Source organism: Channa argus, chromosome 5 (genome assembly GCF_033026475.1).
Source record: "Channa argus isolate prfri chromosome 5, Channa argus male v1.0, whole genome shotgun sequence".
Lineage (NCBI taxonomy): Eukaryota > Metazoa > Chordata > Actinopteri > Anabantiformes > Channidae > Channa > Channa argus.
In genome coordinates, this window is record NC_090201.1 from 5533335 (window position 1) to 5550227 (window position 16893).

Below are 16893 nucleotides of genomic sequence, written 5' to 3' on the forward strand. Positions count from 1 at the left end.
AGTTTAACAGAAAGCAACATTAAAAATAAAAATAAAAAACTTTTGTAGAGCTACATACAGTACTCACTTAAAGAATTGATTCCTGAACACAGTACAGGTGAACAGCATTTATGGAAACATATTGCAACACCAAAGAGGGGCTTGATGTTCTACTAAAGACATGACCCAGTGAGAGGCATTGCATGATGTGATGCAACAGCAGCCAGACTGTTGTCTTTTGGAAAAACATCAGTCCCAACAACTCACTCTGCTCTGCTGATGTATCTATGCATCAATAGATAGAACTTTGAGGGAAATGCTGTTCAGGACATTATAAAAGGCCTTAATTTGGTACCGGAGAAAACAGGTTAGCAGCTCATTTTAAAGTGGTTGTAATTTGTCCTGTGGCCCTTTTATGACATTTTCTCCTTCCTCATTCATTCATTCATGGCATTTATGCTTGTATATTTGAATTAAATCCCAATCAATAATAATCAATAATAATAATCAAATCAATATTTTGGTGCAGTTAACACCATTTTTTGACAAAGACAAGTATTTTTAAAGTCAGTTATTGTTAGGGTTATTTCGATCATGACATAGTTTATTGCCTTCCTTTATTCCTCATTGTGTCTGTGGAGTTAAACGAAGGCTGAAATGAAAATAAATGTTTAAATATGGTCCTTTCTAAACTGATCATGAGCTAGATAGGTGCTACTGTTTAAGAGGGAAGAGTCCTTTGGTTAAATGAGTTGAGTTTTCCTCAGCTGAGCCAAATTTGTAATGCGGTTTTCTCTTCATTTTTGGAATTAAACAACTGCCATCATTGGACTGTGTAAATATATATTTTTTTACCCTTATAATATCACTGAGGGTTTTCCTTTTACTACCTTCCGGGCGAGTGTGGCACAGGAAGATAGAGCGGTCGTCCACCAATCTCACAGTTGTTGGTTCAATCCCTGACTCCTCCGGTCACATGTCGAAGTGTCCTTGAGCAAGTTACTGAACCCCAACTTAGTTGCTCCCGGTGAGTATTGGCCAGCTGCATAGCAGCTCCCCCATCGGTGTATGAGTGTGTGTGTGATTGTGAGTGCGAATGAGTCAATAAGAAGCAGTGTAAAGCGCTTTGAGTGCCAATATGTAGAACATATTTGCTGTAGACTGAAAACATTTGGGTTTGACATCAAAAGATGAATATGAGACAAGAGATCAACATTTCAGCTTTTACTTCCGGGTATTTACATTTGGATCAGATACACAACTTCGAATATAGGACATTTTGTACAAACCCACCCAAGAAGGACACTGAAAGGTGTGTTTTGTTGGCCAGGTGTGTCCTATGATATTAACGATTTAAATAATAAATAGCACTGAATGTCTACTTGATAACAATAAGCAAACTTTGGCAAAGAACAGTGTAACAAGATGAAGATAAGAAAAACACCTATAGTGTAAGTATTTAGTAGCTAATGGGAACTTATTAAATAATTACTTGAATAGTGTAAACACTTACAGTGTAGTTACTGTGTAACTACAAATAAGAAGAAAGTAAGAGGCTTTTTTGAGATGGTAAATAGCAATCATGCTTTTATTTGTATTGCCTCAAAGCATGGAAAAGCCCCTTTGTTGCCAAGTGGGGGCTGTGATTTAAAGTGGAGCCCTCTTTTTATCTGTATATATTTATCTGTATAGTTACACTGTAAGCACTCTTCTCATGTAAATATGTGCTTACACTGTAGATATTTTTTCTTATTTTCATCCTTTTCTCTCATCTTGCTTATTGCTATCAAGTAACAACAAATATGCATCCATTTGCACCCACTGTGGAGGTACATACCAATTAAGATTTACCAAAGTGATGGAAAGGCTAAGGTTTAGAGAAAGAAAGAATGTGCTCATGATCCCAAACATACAAGCTCACTGGTGAAACACAGTGGAGGTAATGTCATGTCTTGGGCTGCATGACTTCTTCTGGGACGGGCTCAATAATCCTCATTGATGATGGCAGCAACAAAATGAACTCAGACGTCTACAGAAACATTTTGTCTTCCGATTTAAAGAATGATGCAACCAAACTGATTGGGAGATCCCAAAACACACTGTCAAACCAACAAAGGAGTTCATCAGGGGCAAGACGTGGAAGGTTTTAGACTGGCCAAGTCAATCTCCACACTTCAACCCTATGGAGCATTTTACCGGCTAAAGAGGAGCCTGAAGGGAGTCACCCCCCAAGAACAAACTACAACTGAAAGAGGCTGCAGTAAAAGCCTGGAATAGCATCACAAAAGAAGAATTTAAAAGTTTGGTGATGTCAATGGTCACAGGCTTGACGCAGTTATTGCAAACGTTGGATTTGCATCAAAATATTAAGTCTTATTCCCTTTAATCTATTTTAGGTCTATCTAGTCCGATACTTTCGCTCACACCCAAAAACGGGTCAGTTCAAACAAAAGGTTGCATCTTCTAAGTTGTGTATCAGATCCAGATGTAAGTACCTGGAAATAAGAGCTGAAATGTTGATCTCTTGTCTCATATTCATCTTTTGATGTCAAACCCAAATGTTTTCAGTCTACAGCAAAAACAAAGGAATTGGCCTCACTGTTCCAATACTTTTAGTGTGTAGTTAATGTGTATTTTTATTTATATTCATATATCCTCCCTCAGTTTCCTTTCTGTTCAATGGGAAAAATCAAACAGTAACACTCTGTGCTTCATTTTCTTTCTGTTTTTCTATGTTTTCTACTTTTTCTGCCCAGTCCACCTTTGTGGAGTTCACAGAGAGGTGTTACCCACATCTCTTGGTTTCTCGTTGCAAAAGTGCACCAATAAAACATAAAGTGTTATTCTCGCCAGTGGATGTTGTTATACCTCCAACGTTAGAGAACTGGCAGAAACAACAATGAGAGCAATACTGTATGCTGCCAAGCCTGGAGCTTAAAAAAAAAAAAAAAAAAAAAAGCTCACCAGTCTCACTGGTGGGAAGCACTGTACACCTTCAGGTGAATTTCATTCTTCTGATCACTTTCCACTTGTTTTCTTTCTCTAACTTCTCTCCTCACACAGTGTCCTTTGAGGAGAATAGGTTCTATTGGAAGTGTAAAAAAGATTGAAAAAGTGCAAAATAGCAACAGTCCTTAATAATTAGACATAAAACGGTTTCCTTTCTCATGCTCTTCCTACTCAGGAAGGGTCAGAGGAGGCCATTAGGTACGAAGAAGCATGGCATCCATTTTTTTTTATATATATATATATAAAGATAGCAAGCTTAAAGCTCTCCAAGCTCTCCAATCTAGTGACCTTTTTCTTTTCTTTTCTTTCCTCCTTCCTTTTTTTTTTTTAACTAATTTGCATATGTTTATACCAACATATGGCTTCTCAAATAATTATTCCCAAATTTGGTGCAACAGCCTGTATCAACCCAACAGCAGTGAGAAACACAGAGGTGGTCTTGGCACTGTGCTGTGCCGCAAAGACACCGGATTGATGCCTTTTGTGTCAGAAATCACACCCATTCTTCTCAGAGTCAAACTAGAGCACACATCATACACAAACTCCTGGAGTCAGTGATTTCCAGTGATTATTGTTTCTCCAAAGCCCATTAAGAGTAAAGGTCTATTTAACAAGGCACCACTTGTATCGTGTGACCTTGCCTCTGTACGTTACAACTGCAGTTCTCTATATCAGAATGTAATTCATCATTAGGGTAACACGAATATTTCCTGTTACACCTACATGCTGTGTATTTGTCAGTAATCAGCAGTGACTTGTGTGACATACAACCGTGCCTGCTGTGACATCACACCCAACCGTGAAATCGAATGTGCGAAGGTGAAGAAGATAAGCCTCGCACTGCCCGGCACGCTGACAGTGTATGTACTGAGTTTGAGCTACATAACTTCCGCAGATGGAGTTTACATTGCAGCTGGGTGACGAGCAAAGTGGGATATGAATGCAAATGCCCATTACTCCAAACAATCACAGCCATGAGTATTGTTTCTTTCTGTTGTCCAGCTGAACCAAAATGATATGTCTGTGATAAAGATAAACTGGCTGCCTCCAGCATCCTTTGAAAAATAACTGGCGTTTTAAATACAATCTTAGAAAGGATCATACCTTCTCAAACATTCCGTCTCAGGTGTGCTGCAGCAGGTTCTTCCTCTTCCCATTAAAGTAGTGATGGAAAAGAATATAGATTATTAATGGACTTGAAGGCCACACCTCCAGCCAATCAGAATAAGTGCTCATGAATAATGCAAAATGTATGTTAATAGCTTCTGAACCAGCCTGCTGCCGGGCAGATGAGAATCTGGGCTGTTTGTAGAGTCAGTTTTGTTGAATTTCAACGTTCTTGAGTAAATTATAAAACTGGATTCCACATGATGTCATGATGATGGACTCCAGCCCACAGACTGCTTGATTTTGGTTTCTTCTGGGCCATGAACGTGCAGCCAACATTCATCAGGGTTCCCGTTGTAGTCTTTGCAAGTCTCTCAATCACGGCTGCAGTTGTGTTGCAGCTTTTATAAACTTTAATGTTTCTATGAAACACACAATGTTCATTCAAGCTTTATTGTGTCATAGCACGTTTATATTTGGATCGGACAGGAGCACATTCCATTCCTCTTTTGATTGGGTTTCCACATTTTTACTGCAACCTCCTTCCATCTGTTCGTGAAGTCTACTTCAAATGGTGGATTGTAAAACCTTCACACCTGCTCTGTGAATTTTGGTGGTGGTATCACTGACCTTTGTTTTCAGATCTATCTCAAAATGCTTCTGTCATTAGCTGTTGCTTTTTCCATCTGCAACACGTCCTGACTATGTTGCTCAGCGCACCAGTGGTTTCTGACGCCAAATTGTTGTAATGGCTTTGTCGAATGTTTGTGCAGTGTCTCAGATTGTTTTTACCCTCTTTTCTAAGATTTAACAGCGAATCTTCACAGGTAAAACGCGGGGCTAAAAACAAAATGGTATTTTAGAGCTATTTACTGTTTGAAAAATGTATTTCACATGATACCCCTAGATATGAAGAAATGCCTGACAGTCACATGTTCCAATATTTGCTTCATAGTATAGCAACTGCACGATTGAGACCAACAGTATGTTGCCTCATAATGTACAACACAACTTCAACTTTTACTTATAAGGACACATTCATATTCATTTGGGCTCCTCTACAGGGAGGTCAGTGTTCAGATATAGCTGGAAAAAATCTCTCAGGATACTGATGCTTTCTGAAACTGATCCTTGCCTATAGATACAAGATAGTCACATGCTTGTTTTACCCCTTCTAGTTAGTCATGGATGAATATTAGTCATGTGCAAGAATAATCGATTATTCAAACAATTCAATGTATTGACGTCATGATATTTTGAATAATCGACTTAAAGTTTCTTATTATTGAACCTCATAAAATAATTCTAATGCTCATTCCTAATACATATTGTCTAAAGTGGCATTATACACAAATCAGCCACATCATCAAAAACCACCAGGTTGTTGTATGTGGTGGCCTCATATGTCTGCTGAGAGTTATGATTTTTTTTTTCACCCCCCCCCCCCCCCCCCCAGACACACCACTCCTCAACCAATATGATCACAAATGACCTTAATTAATGGTACTTCACCTCATTCATATTTTCCATCGGTCTCCCTGAACACCTCCACCGCCCCCACTCCCTTTGAAAATCTTGCATGCCCAGAAACATTAAATATTCATATCTCTGTCATTTTAATATTTAAGTCAATCACATGGATTGTGCCAGATAAAACTAACAGCAATTATTTATGCAGTGATAGGGAGATTTATGTAGTGTGATGAGTGACAGTTGGTGAAGCATGAGGCTGAATGTCTGCCGCGCTTCCTCTTCTTGCCTTTTTTTTTTTTTTTTTTTTTTTTTTTTTGACGGCAGTGAATCTTTCAAGGCTTCCCTTAACTTCAAAGAGAATTGCAGGCACAGCTTATGAAGAGTTTTGAAATTGATATTATCACTTTTAACAAAAAGTCACACATACCTTTTCACAGTAGCTAACAACATAAAAGTTATGGACTTTAGTGCCATCCTGTACTGTAGAATGTAGTAAATAAAATGGCTAAAGTGAAAGCTCTGTTGTAAGATTTATTAATAGTGAGTCCCACACATTTGATTCCTCTGTTGCTTGGGCCACTTGGACATGGAAGACATGTTATCAGTCTAAATCAAGGCTGTAAAGTGGCACATGTGTTTCTGGGCTTCGAGGGCTTTGTTTAACTTCTCCCTGTGCTATTTTAAGGACTCTAAACACATTGTGATGGGTTAAATAATGTATGCAGTGTTTTTAACAGTTTCTTTCACTAAACCCGACCACATACTGCATAAGCCTAAGGCTAAATGATCAGTCCTCGGCTACTTGGTGGCAGCAGAACTAAATGTAAACACATTGCTGATGCTAATGTACTATCAGCGTACAAAGTTAATATGATGACCTTCTGCACAGCTGCTGCAGCTGCTGGTGGGTGAACTGAACAGTAAAAGTTGGAGGTGGAGGCGAGTCTCGTTGTAACAACATCATATTACAATAGGCTTATTTATAGCCCTAATCCCATAACCTGACCCTGATGTCTTTGGGCCTGTCCCTAACCAAAGCACTATGCTTGCACAGTTAGAATGCAGTGCTTTTGAGTGTTTAACGTGAAAAATAGGGTTACACCTGCTGCCATTTTGGCACCACTGTCAGAGACGGTAGCTGTCATTTTGGTGCCCGGAGCCAAAAAACTGTTTGCAAAAAATGGTTCTCTGGGTTGTCTGACGTAAGGTCTAAGGCTTTGTGAGTTGTGACATCATAACACATGACCAATCAGCAAGTACTCGTTGACACACATGCAACACGTCAGTCCGTATCCACATTGGGCTCTATAATAAGAGTAACAGGCTCAGAATTCTTTTATATTTTCTGTCAGTCATGTAAAGAACTGTCTATATGGGCATTACGATTGGACTTGTTGTGGTCAATTAAACAATGGCGTAAAAATTATAAAATGACTACGAGAGACTCCTCTTACATTACCAGGGCTTGACGTTGACTTTTTAATAGCCACTCAGCATTGTTGCTGAACATAATTTTCAGATATTTTAAAATTGGATAGAGATTATTGGGGTGAAAATCCCAACCTTCTTCTTACAGTGACTAACATGAAAGCTTAAGGCAATAGGAATTACAACCCTGTCTCCTAAAAATGATGTTCCAATAACTAAACTGGAAACACGATTAAGTTCTTCAGAGACATGTAATTCCAACCACATTACGTGTTCTGTTAACATAATGAGAATATGTTGACATGTAACGTAAACAGCGAGTTGCAAATATCTTGATTTTGAACATATCAACCAGGCAACATATTTCTGTCCAACAAAACATCCGATCTTGCAGCAAAATATCAAATTTAGTTTTCTGCCGTGATATACTTCATTACAATGTCCAATTTGTGTTACAATAGCGTTATTAAAGCATTTTATGGTTGTGATCAGGCAGGTACAGGAGCTGGTTAGGCTCAGGGGAAGATCAAGGGCTGGTGTAATACAGGAACAATGTAACTCATTTTAGATAAAATGTGCTTTAATGCTTTGAAACACATCCACAGTCTTTCTCTGACCTGACCGACCATCAGTGGTTTTCTTGCCTGCATCTGACCAAACACAGGATTCTGGAATTGATCTCAGGTCTTTGGGTCCAGGGCCGAAGGACCAATTTGCAAACACCATGTGCAGGTAGTGCTCATAGGAGTTGCGGTGTTATGGTGCAGTGTCACATTACAGTTAGTTCAAATTGCTTTGGAGACTACAATAAAAAAATATACATATAATATTCAACCCTCCAAAGTGGCTACTGCGAGTGTTTGGCGAGTCGGCAGGTGTTACTGTCAAGCCCTGCATCTCACATATAGTAATTAATATTAAAATATGAACTTGTGCAGCTTTAAATAAACCGCATTAAAGGTTATTTCGTGAAACCTGCACTCATGTGTTTGGCTTAAAACAAGATGAGTCGAGTTTCCTGGATTTGTAAGAATCCCATAATATTTGCCTGTGGCTTTGTCACAAGCTTGTTATTGAATGCCCTTGCAGAACTAAGACTTTAAAAAAGAGCTGTGGAAAAAAGACAGACCTCACAAAAAAAAAAAAAACCCACTATGATTTCGTGTGGTTGCATCATGACAACAACGAAATTGAAATTAGGTGACACTGTATTTATAGACCAAAAGAGCTAAAGCACCTGTCTGTGTGGTCCTCTGCTGCACATTGCACTTCAGAATGCAGCACTGCTTCAGAAATGTCACTCTAGCTTCAAAATGCAATACGTGGGCTCATTTCACACTGAATAATGATAATTAGAGAGCTTTGATTAGATCTATAGGCTTTACCTGTCATGTTCACTGATGCAAATGAGTTTGTCCAACCTCTAACCCGCAGTGGTCCTCACGAGTCGTTATTCATTTACTGCGAATTCCCAGCATGCATCCATTCACCATAAATACGGGAAATGTGTTTTAATAATAAAGCAATCGTTTGGGATGCGTTGTGTGAGCTTGTTTGTTCCGTTTTTTGTTTTTTGGAAAACTTAACGGTGGCCAAAATATTTCTGGGAGTTTGCGCTTGAACCCTGCTCATGTCAACGATCAATATCCCGAGATCAAACGTGCACTCACTTAAGCGGAGGGATGGCAGGTGCCCATAGGCTGGTGGCGCATTACTGTGCTGCGATGGGTGTTTTCACGCGTCACCAGTGGGCGCTTCTTCCTGCGCACAAAGAGAGCAGAGCCCGGGGATGCGCACAACGTGAGTATCCGCTCAGAGGCACCGCTGTCCTCTCTGCTTCTTGGCAGCATCTTCTGGAGTGTACTAGCAGGAGGTTCGAGGAAGATCCCGGTGTGAGCGCGCGTATCATCCTCAGCCAGCTTGTTCACTCACTGATTGTGGAATTTACCGAGGCACAGAGGCTGCTCTTAGTCCCATCCTTAAAGACCGAAAGACGCACTTGGACGGAGCAGAATTAAGTGCAGAGCTCAAACACCGCTGGAGCTTCTTTGGCTTCTGAGAGGACAAGAGTTGCCGTGAGAGAAAATGTTACCCGCTCGCTAGAGCCTGAGATGACACATGTTAACGTGTAGCGGAATTACAATCAAAGCAGTTTAATGAAGAGGAAAAAAATCGCATCCTAGAGCAAGTAAGTAGCCGCTCAGAAAGCACGCTCCCATGCTGTTATTTGTGTGCCTTTTAATTTGAATGTACGAGCTGTGTTCTGCCAAGTTTTCTGCTTTTCCATGGCAGCAAATGCAACTTAATCCCGCACAGAAGGAAATGACCTAAAAAGCTTCATCCCTGCAGCGATACGTCTTTATCTTACTCTCTGAAAGGAGGCACTAAGACACTGCGTGCATGCAGATAGTGGCCCCACTTGCATGATGCTGATGGCTGCTTTTCTACAAGAGCCTCAAATGGTTTGGATGGTCCTACTGGGATTTCCACTGCTGGGGCTCATTTCCCTCATCTAGGACAAAGTCCACATGGTGCTGCTCTGCTCAGTCACACAGAGAAACAGCATCAGGACTGTTCGCCTGGAGAAACGCTCTCTCCAACTTGTTTAAGACAATAATTTTAGTCTCTGCAGAGGGGACAAATGAAAAGAGAACGAGTCTGAGCTCATGTGGATTCTCCAAATGGTCATTTAATTATCTGAATGTCATTGCACGTCATAATACTTTACCATTTATGTAGCTCTTTGTTGTAAGATTCTCAGTGGATTTGAAGAGTTGCAGCCCACCAGAGAGGGCTGTTAATATAGATTCTGTTAGCTTCACTCTCTTTTTTTTTTCTGGAAACCAAATATTTAGCCTCCAGTGGTCTGCACATAAGAACCCCCCCCCCCCACACACACACACACACACCCACACTGCAAAAGGACAGACCCAACAGGGAGAGAAAAACGCTCAGCCTGCTCCTTCTTCAAAGTATCTTACTATTCAGCAGGGATTGTAATTGTTCTCCCCTCTATTCATGTTTATTTATGGATCCTGTGCTCAAATTTTGGGAATAATGAGCAGTAGCCAAATGAGAAGTGGAACACATCTTTGAAGCCAGGCGGTAAATTATTCTAAAGCACAACCATATCCAGCATGGCAGTGCCGGAATGAGTTTGTACCGTATAGAACAGTTTGCTTTAAAAACCCCCTTTTGATTAAAGCAGAGTGGCAATTACATTGTACAGCTCCGCTTCCGGAAAGACGAAAGAATGAATTGAACAGCACAAAAAATATATGTAACAGCAGGCTGCCTGAGTGTCTCCTGCTCCTCATCCTTGACCTCCAGTCGTGAGTTTGCGGCTGTATCTAGGATGAGAATCTGGGGATGTGTCTGGCTGTTGATAGGGCTGAGAAATGGATCACTGCTCCCCGCGCTTTTAAGTGCACTTACTCTCCTGCCCCTGCCTTAGGCAGCAGCTGAGGGATGCAGCCGTGTTTAACATTGGAGGGAGTCACTGGGGGCGTCCTGCTGTCTTCCTGGGATTCAGTGATTTTTCGCATGAAAATACACAGCTGTATGATGTCTGCAGAGAGTCCTGCCCAGATGCTCGCTTTCACTTTGCTAAACAGATATTAAACATGTAGGAAAATGATAGAAGAGGTTAGTGTGAAAGGACAACTTTTTTTTTTTTATTACCTATAAAACCTTCATATTTAGTTGCTTTTTTCCCCCAAAGTAGACACTTTTTCACAGTCATTGCTCAAGTACAACTTGGGCTTCAACCGCGATCTTATCCACAGCTCTAATCCTGCTGCCTTATTCATACATCCACAATGTGACACGTCAGTCACACATGTGAACTGGCTACTTTTTTTTTTTAATTTAGCCTGCCAAGCTGTGCTTACAGTGAAACATGTCAGAATATCAGAGAATTTGCAGTTAGTGTGTAATGTTAATGGAACAGATGTTGAGTTTGCAGTGTGTGTGCAATTAAAAGAGGCTTTTTAAAATTTGGAACCTCACTGCTTTACCGGCCATGTGAAGCATTATCCACACTCACTTTTCTTCTTATTATTATTCTTTTGCTCCTTTCATATTTAGCTCTGCACATTAACCATCTCTTTTTTCTTTTCTTTCTTTTGTGTGTGTGTGTGAAGGGCGGGTGGGTCCTCTCTGACTCATGTGGAATAGACTTGTGCAGGTCTTCACTCAGCAAATTAGGAGGCATCAGTGCACAGTTGATTGTGAATTCCTCATTCACTGGCAAAAGCACAGAGCAGCTGTGTATTCAGATTGAGTCTGTCCCTGGTGGTAGATCCTTGTCTCCCAGGTTCTCTTGCTAAAATGATTTAATGGAGATGGCGGCCGATAGGCATGAAGACAATAACTAAATGGAAATGAATGCATCACAGTGTATTCAGACTCAATTGTGCCACTGGTGTTCAGTTTTGACAGAGTTAAGCTTTTTTGGGGGGGATGATCTGATATTTGAGGAGCTTCCTGCTCTGTGTCGCTTGTGTACTGCACGTGATCTGAATACAGACCTGAAGAGTACACACCCCTATAATCTCTTCCCTTTCCTCCATCTCTTATTAGATTCTTTTGTAATTATGCTGCCCTAAAGGGGGCGAATGGATGCCTTTAACCACCTCTCCTATCAATTATGTGCCAAACAACAGACCCACTAACCAAGACCTCATCTCATTTGCTCTGGAAACGTGTTTAGCCAGTGACTTCCATTAGGTCTTGCTTCTGTGGAGGTGATGGTGTGATTGTGATGCCTCATTACATTTGGCAGAGCAATCTTTTGCTCATCATTTCAGTTGAGAAAGCCCAAGAAAGGAAATGCCACCTCAGCCTCATCACTACCGCAAAGCCCAAGAGGAGCTGTTATCAGTTTCCTCTATGTCCAGAGTTTATTTTGTTCTTTCGCTCTTAAATTTTCAAGAGGTATTCAGCTCTGCGAGGTCTGACACCGATGCAGCTTTTTGAAGGTCAGAAGTGATGCAATATGTTCTTCAGTTCAAGCACTTCTGTTTTCTAAAAAAGACAAGTGCTTAGCGTGATCTCTCGAATTAGAAGTTTTAACAGTATAAAAGCATCGGAAATGGCCGGAGCATTGTGAGACACTCTCCACAGAGAGGCACTGAAAAGCTGTTCAATGAAAATGAAATTTTCAAGGCAGGGTGACATACACTTTTTACACAATGCCTGGAAAAACTGGCATTTATTGAGCCTTTTAATGAACCATTAATTCAGGAACAAATGCAAACACTAGATGAAAATGTCTCTGCAGGTTTTTACAGGCTGCATAATGAAGCAGTGCTAAGGGGCAAACATCTATCACACCAGCGTAGACACTGTGCCACGAACTGTGTAGCTGTGGCGTTGAACTCGCACAGAAAGTCTGTTCAAGATTTTCCTTCTCACCGTCTTGAAGCTTCTTGGGTTGATGGTGGGTTAGGATGACGAGGTCGGATCCCCCAGAAAGCGGATGGAAGTTAATACTGCACTCAAACTGAAAAATGCAGCACTTTTTTTTTTTTTCTGCAGTAGAATCTCAAACCGTGTAATCCAATGTGATGGGTTCTTATAGTGGCAAAACGCCCCCTAAATTTTGAAAGACACCAGGAAATCCACAGTGAATCCTGCTGCGCCTGCAATTACGCCAGACGAGGAACAATTACTGGCACTTGGGCAGTTGAGCTTACAGCCAACTTTGGCCATTCAGTTATGATCAGGGTGATTTCCTCCCCCTGTGGACTTTACTTTGCATCACAGTCCTCTATAAACTTGGAACGACAGAAAAAAAAATCCTAAAGATTACAAGTTGATGACACAAGTGGTTAGCATTTAGGTCTGTTTCAGTAATTCCAAAGATAGCCCTAGGTTAATCCACACAACAGGGTTGTGTTGTAAGGATGAGGACTTTGGTTTGAATTCTTAATCCTGAGAGGCGCATCAGTTTCCACTTACTGTGATGTAGGTCAGAGCTTGAGCAAAGCCCCTCCTGTGCCTCTTACACTACAATTACAGTCTTAAAGCTCCCAGTTCCACCTCCACATTAAAAGAAAAAAAAACGTTTAATGGCCATTCAGGTCATTGATCACTGGTTGGATTAGATATCTGATGGAGCAAATCGCTCTTCTGTAACTCCTTGCGATACTTATGGCTAATAGGGGTGGGGTAATATGAGTAAGCTATAATGTTTTGCCAGGATACATACTGATATCACTGATATATCTTTTTAAAGATATTATTATGTATAACTCCAGTGAGTATAATATCTGACAAAAAGCCTACTACCTCCATAAAGCAGCTTTCTTGGTCTAATGCGACCAGTGATATTAAAGGGGTACTGCAGGCAATTTAATATTGTGTTACAGTAAAGTTGAAAGACTCACAGGAGGCAGTTTAAAAAAAGGACGGTCAAAATCAATCCCAAGTAATGTTGACATTATCTCGTCTGAATTTCCCATAATGCAACCACAACCAGGTTTTTGACCGTATTCACTTGCCATAGCATAAAATGTAACTAATGTTCATTACTAATCACTCAACAGCTAAATGATCCCAAAAATGATCCATCATCAGCTGCGATCTTTCTTAGAAGATCCAAAGCCTCCACACCTGTATGGACATTGGCTTTACTTTGAATTCCAGAACAGAAGCTTTAATATTCACTAAAAGGTGACAGTGCTTGATGTTTAATTGAGCAGCGAAGACTAACTAAGCTTCAAAAAAAAAGTTTTATCCGCACAGTGGAGTTTGAGGCCAGGACTTGAATTTCTGTTTACTGTACATGGTCTTGATGGTTCTCGATTTACAAGTCTCGGAGGCTTGCTTCCTCCTCCTAAAGTGCCTGAACGGTTTCCAAAATGTATACCACCATCCAGTCTACCTCCTAGTAAAACTGCAACCCCAAAAATGTCCAACTAGCAGGATGACTTACATTATGTCTTCATTAAAGTGGGAAAGTTCTACAACAGGCACATCAATAAACATCCACACCAGGTGGTTCCTGCGTTTAGCTCCGACCACATTGAAACACAGATAGAGAGGGAAACTCACGATTCTCTTCTTACTGAGCACCCAGGACTGACAGCCAAGCCTGCATCAGAAACCAAACAAAGACCAAACACCATTTCCAGTTTCCACTCTGCCCATAATTTATAGTGAGCAGACTACAAAGGGTTTGAGTTATAGCTTAGTCACAGGAAAAAGCAAAGAACAATAAAAGGGAACAAGCAAATTGAACTTTTTTGTTCATCCAGAACAAAGACGACTGACTGCTCTCAAGAGTAAAATTCCGTGCTAATGCCACCACCCATTTAGGTACCGATATGACAGTTTCAACCACAGCTCCATTTTCCCAGTACACACGAAGTGGCCTGAGCCAGGGGTTTCACATTTACACACTCTGGAGTTTGAAAAAGCTCAGGTTTAGCGAGAGGAAACTACCATTTCAGTATGAATGGACAGCCAAACAAGGAGAAAAGAATGAGCAAAAATCCAGTGATCATATTTTAAAAGCCCCTCACACTGCTTATTAACAACATGATGCCAGGGCTGGGAACAGAGAAAGAAGCACAATGCTGGAGCCCATACCCTGCTCGCTGCCTGCTTACGTCCTCAGTTCTGCTTCATGGGGACCAGGAACAGTAGTCACCTAAACAGCTTTTTCTCTCAGGGCTGTCACTAACATGATCCTTCACACTTATTTGACCAACATTCTGGGACAAAGTAGCAGACACAGACTTTGGCTCAGACCATCTAAACTTCAGACACGTTTCCCTCGTTATTCCTATTTTTTTTTTTTTTTACTTTAAGTTTAATTGACTTTTATTGCGTCGTGTCACATAGACAGATATCTGTGTGCATTGTGCAATTGGTGAATCAAGCAATTGTGACTGTTTCCCGTCAAAGTAATCACAATGCATTAATGAGTTACTCATGAAATCACCAAATAGTAAACGGATGTTAATGTTCAAACGTGTTGGAATGGCCCTTTAAAGAAACAGCTATTGGATGGAAATCATACAAAATAACAAATATCTATCTAGTCACAGTGTTTATTGTCAGTCTGTGCTAGTAGCTGACAATAGAACGTGCCGGTTTCTTTTGTCAGTTAGTGGCCTTCTTGTTTCTTTCTGCTGCTCTAAGGGGATATGATGCATGTATATAAAAACCAAAACAGTCACTTTGCTTACATTCTGTTAGCCACCAAACCCTTTGCTAAACTATGAAGTGGCATTTTGTGGAGTGCTGGTACACCGTCTGCCAGCTCCTATTAATAGTCAAATAGTGTGAGGGATGCATCTTTTGAGGTCAATCATTTCCTTCTGCAGAACTGAGCTTGTTAGGTGGAATAAGAAACATGCACAATAAAAAAAACAAAAAAAACAACCAAGAAAACACCCATTTAGCAGCTGTTTCTTCTTCTCTACCACCTGAAAATCGCACCGCTTGCATCCTCAGTTTTTTTTTTTTTTTCCTGCTGCGGTTTCTCCCCATCGCTTCTCACTTCCTACAAAATTCACTTTCTTTTCACTTACACTAACTCCAAATAAATGAAAAACAATTATGTAACTCAGCAGTGCCGTAATCATGTTTTTTTTTTTTTTTTTTTTTGCTGTTGAATACTTGTCGTATTTGGATCAAGATGTCACTTTTTAATCACATCCTTAATTACTTTCCCTTCAGATTAAAATTCTTGCATTCAAGGGAGAGCTTTCCATTCGCAAGATATTGGATGAGAGTCTTATTAGCCGTTGGCAACTAAAGATGATGTTACCACTGAAACAAATTGTTCTACTATCAATCACTGGATGCCTTGCAGGTAAGATATTTTAACACATATTATATTTGATTCTCGCTGCGCTTGTTTTTCATGGTTTGTGTCACAACAACATCTCTCCTGATAAATGTGTGTTTTCCAATGCAGACTCATTACACAAGAGTGTTACTGTTGTTCTTTTTTTTTAACGGGATTTTACAGTCTCCCATTAAATTATTGTCTTAAGGTTGGAGGTTATATTTAGCTTGTAATTTTCAGCGAGCAGTGTTTATATAGACTTTCCTCCATTAGCGAGGAAACGACAGAATCAGAACAGTTGCGAATACCCTCCGAACATCTCTTCATCTGCACCGATTAAGTTGCAGTCACTACATGTGCTGTACCCCTACAGCAGTCTGCTGCGATGTCCTTCACCGTCCCCAGAGCTGTGTCCTGCTGCACACTTACAGTACACTGTCGGGGACAACTGGGAGTCCAATCCCATTCCAGTTTATGGCCTGTCCAGATCATTATCAGAATCCATATAATGAATCCAGCCCTGCATTTTAGCACAATCTACTTGCCACTGTGCCTCATTCTGCCCTTGTGTGGCCACCTGGGATTTGAGCAGGAGAGGTGCAGACACTCTACCAGAATGTCAACCCTTGTTCAAATGACATTGTAAATCCCAATGAATGTTATTCAGATTGGCTCATGGGTAATTCACGGCCAGTACTCCAGGGAAAGAGATCCAAGCGGCCTCACCTTCCTGGCGAACAAGTGATTTTAAAAGGGTCTCGGTTGTTGCCCGTAGATGCTAGTTTTTATTCAGTGTTGTGATCGTGCACTTGGAAACCCTTCAAAATCACTACAGCTGATAACAATCTTTTTGACATCTGAAGTGACATGTTGTCTGGGTCTGTTAAAATAAACTGACACTTAGATGTTAGCCAGAATGACATTTTATTCAAATTCACACCATACAAAAGTCTTCTTTTAATACTCAACAATTTCAAATTTCTCTCCTTTTTGTTTTTTTTTTTTGCTTTAGTTTAGTGTAAATCTACTGTTCTTCAGGGGTAGTTCAAGGGGTGGACCAGGAGGGGCCCAGGCGACAACTGGCTAAAGTCTGGCCA

At 40.5% G+C, this 16893-nt stretch overlaps 1 protein-coding gene across 1 annotated transcript in view; it reads left to right on the top strand.

Annotated features, from left to right (window-relative positions):
• Positions 1–8648: 8648 nt before the first annotated feature.
• Positions 8649–16893, top strand: part of cntn3b (contactin 3b) — a 56508-nt gene continuing 48263 nt past the window's right edge. Inside the window, exons 1-2 of the mRNA XM_067505418.1 lie at positions 8649–9184; positions 15685–15820. Coding sequence (XP_067361519.1) covers positions 15766–15820 — 55 coding nt within the window. The 5' untranslated portion in view covers positions 8649–9184; positions 15685–15765. The remainder of the gene's footprint in view (positions 9185–15684; positions 15821–16893) is intronic.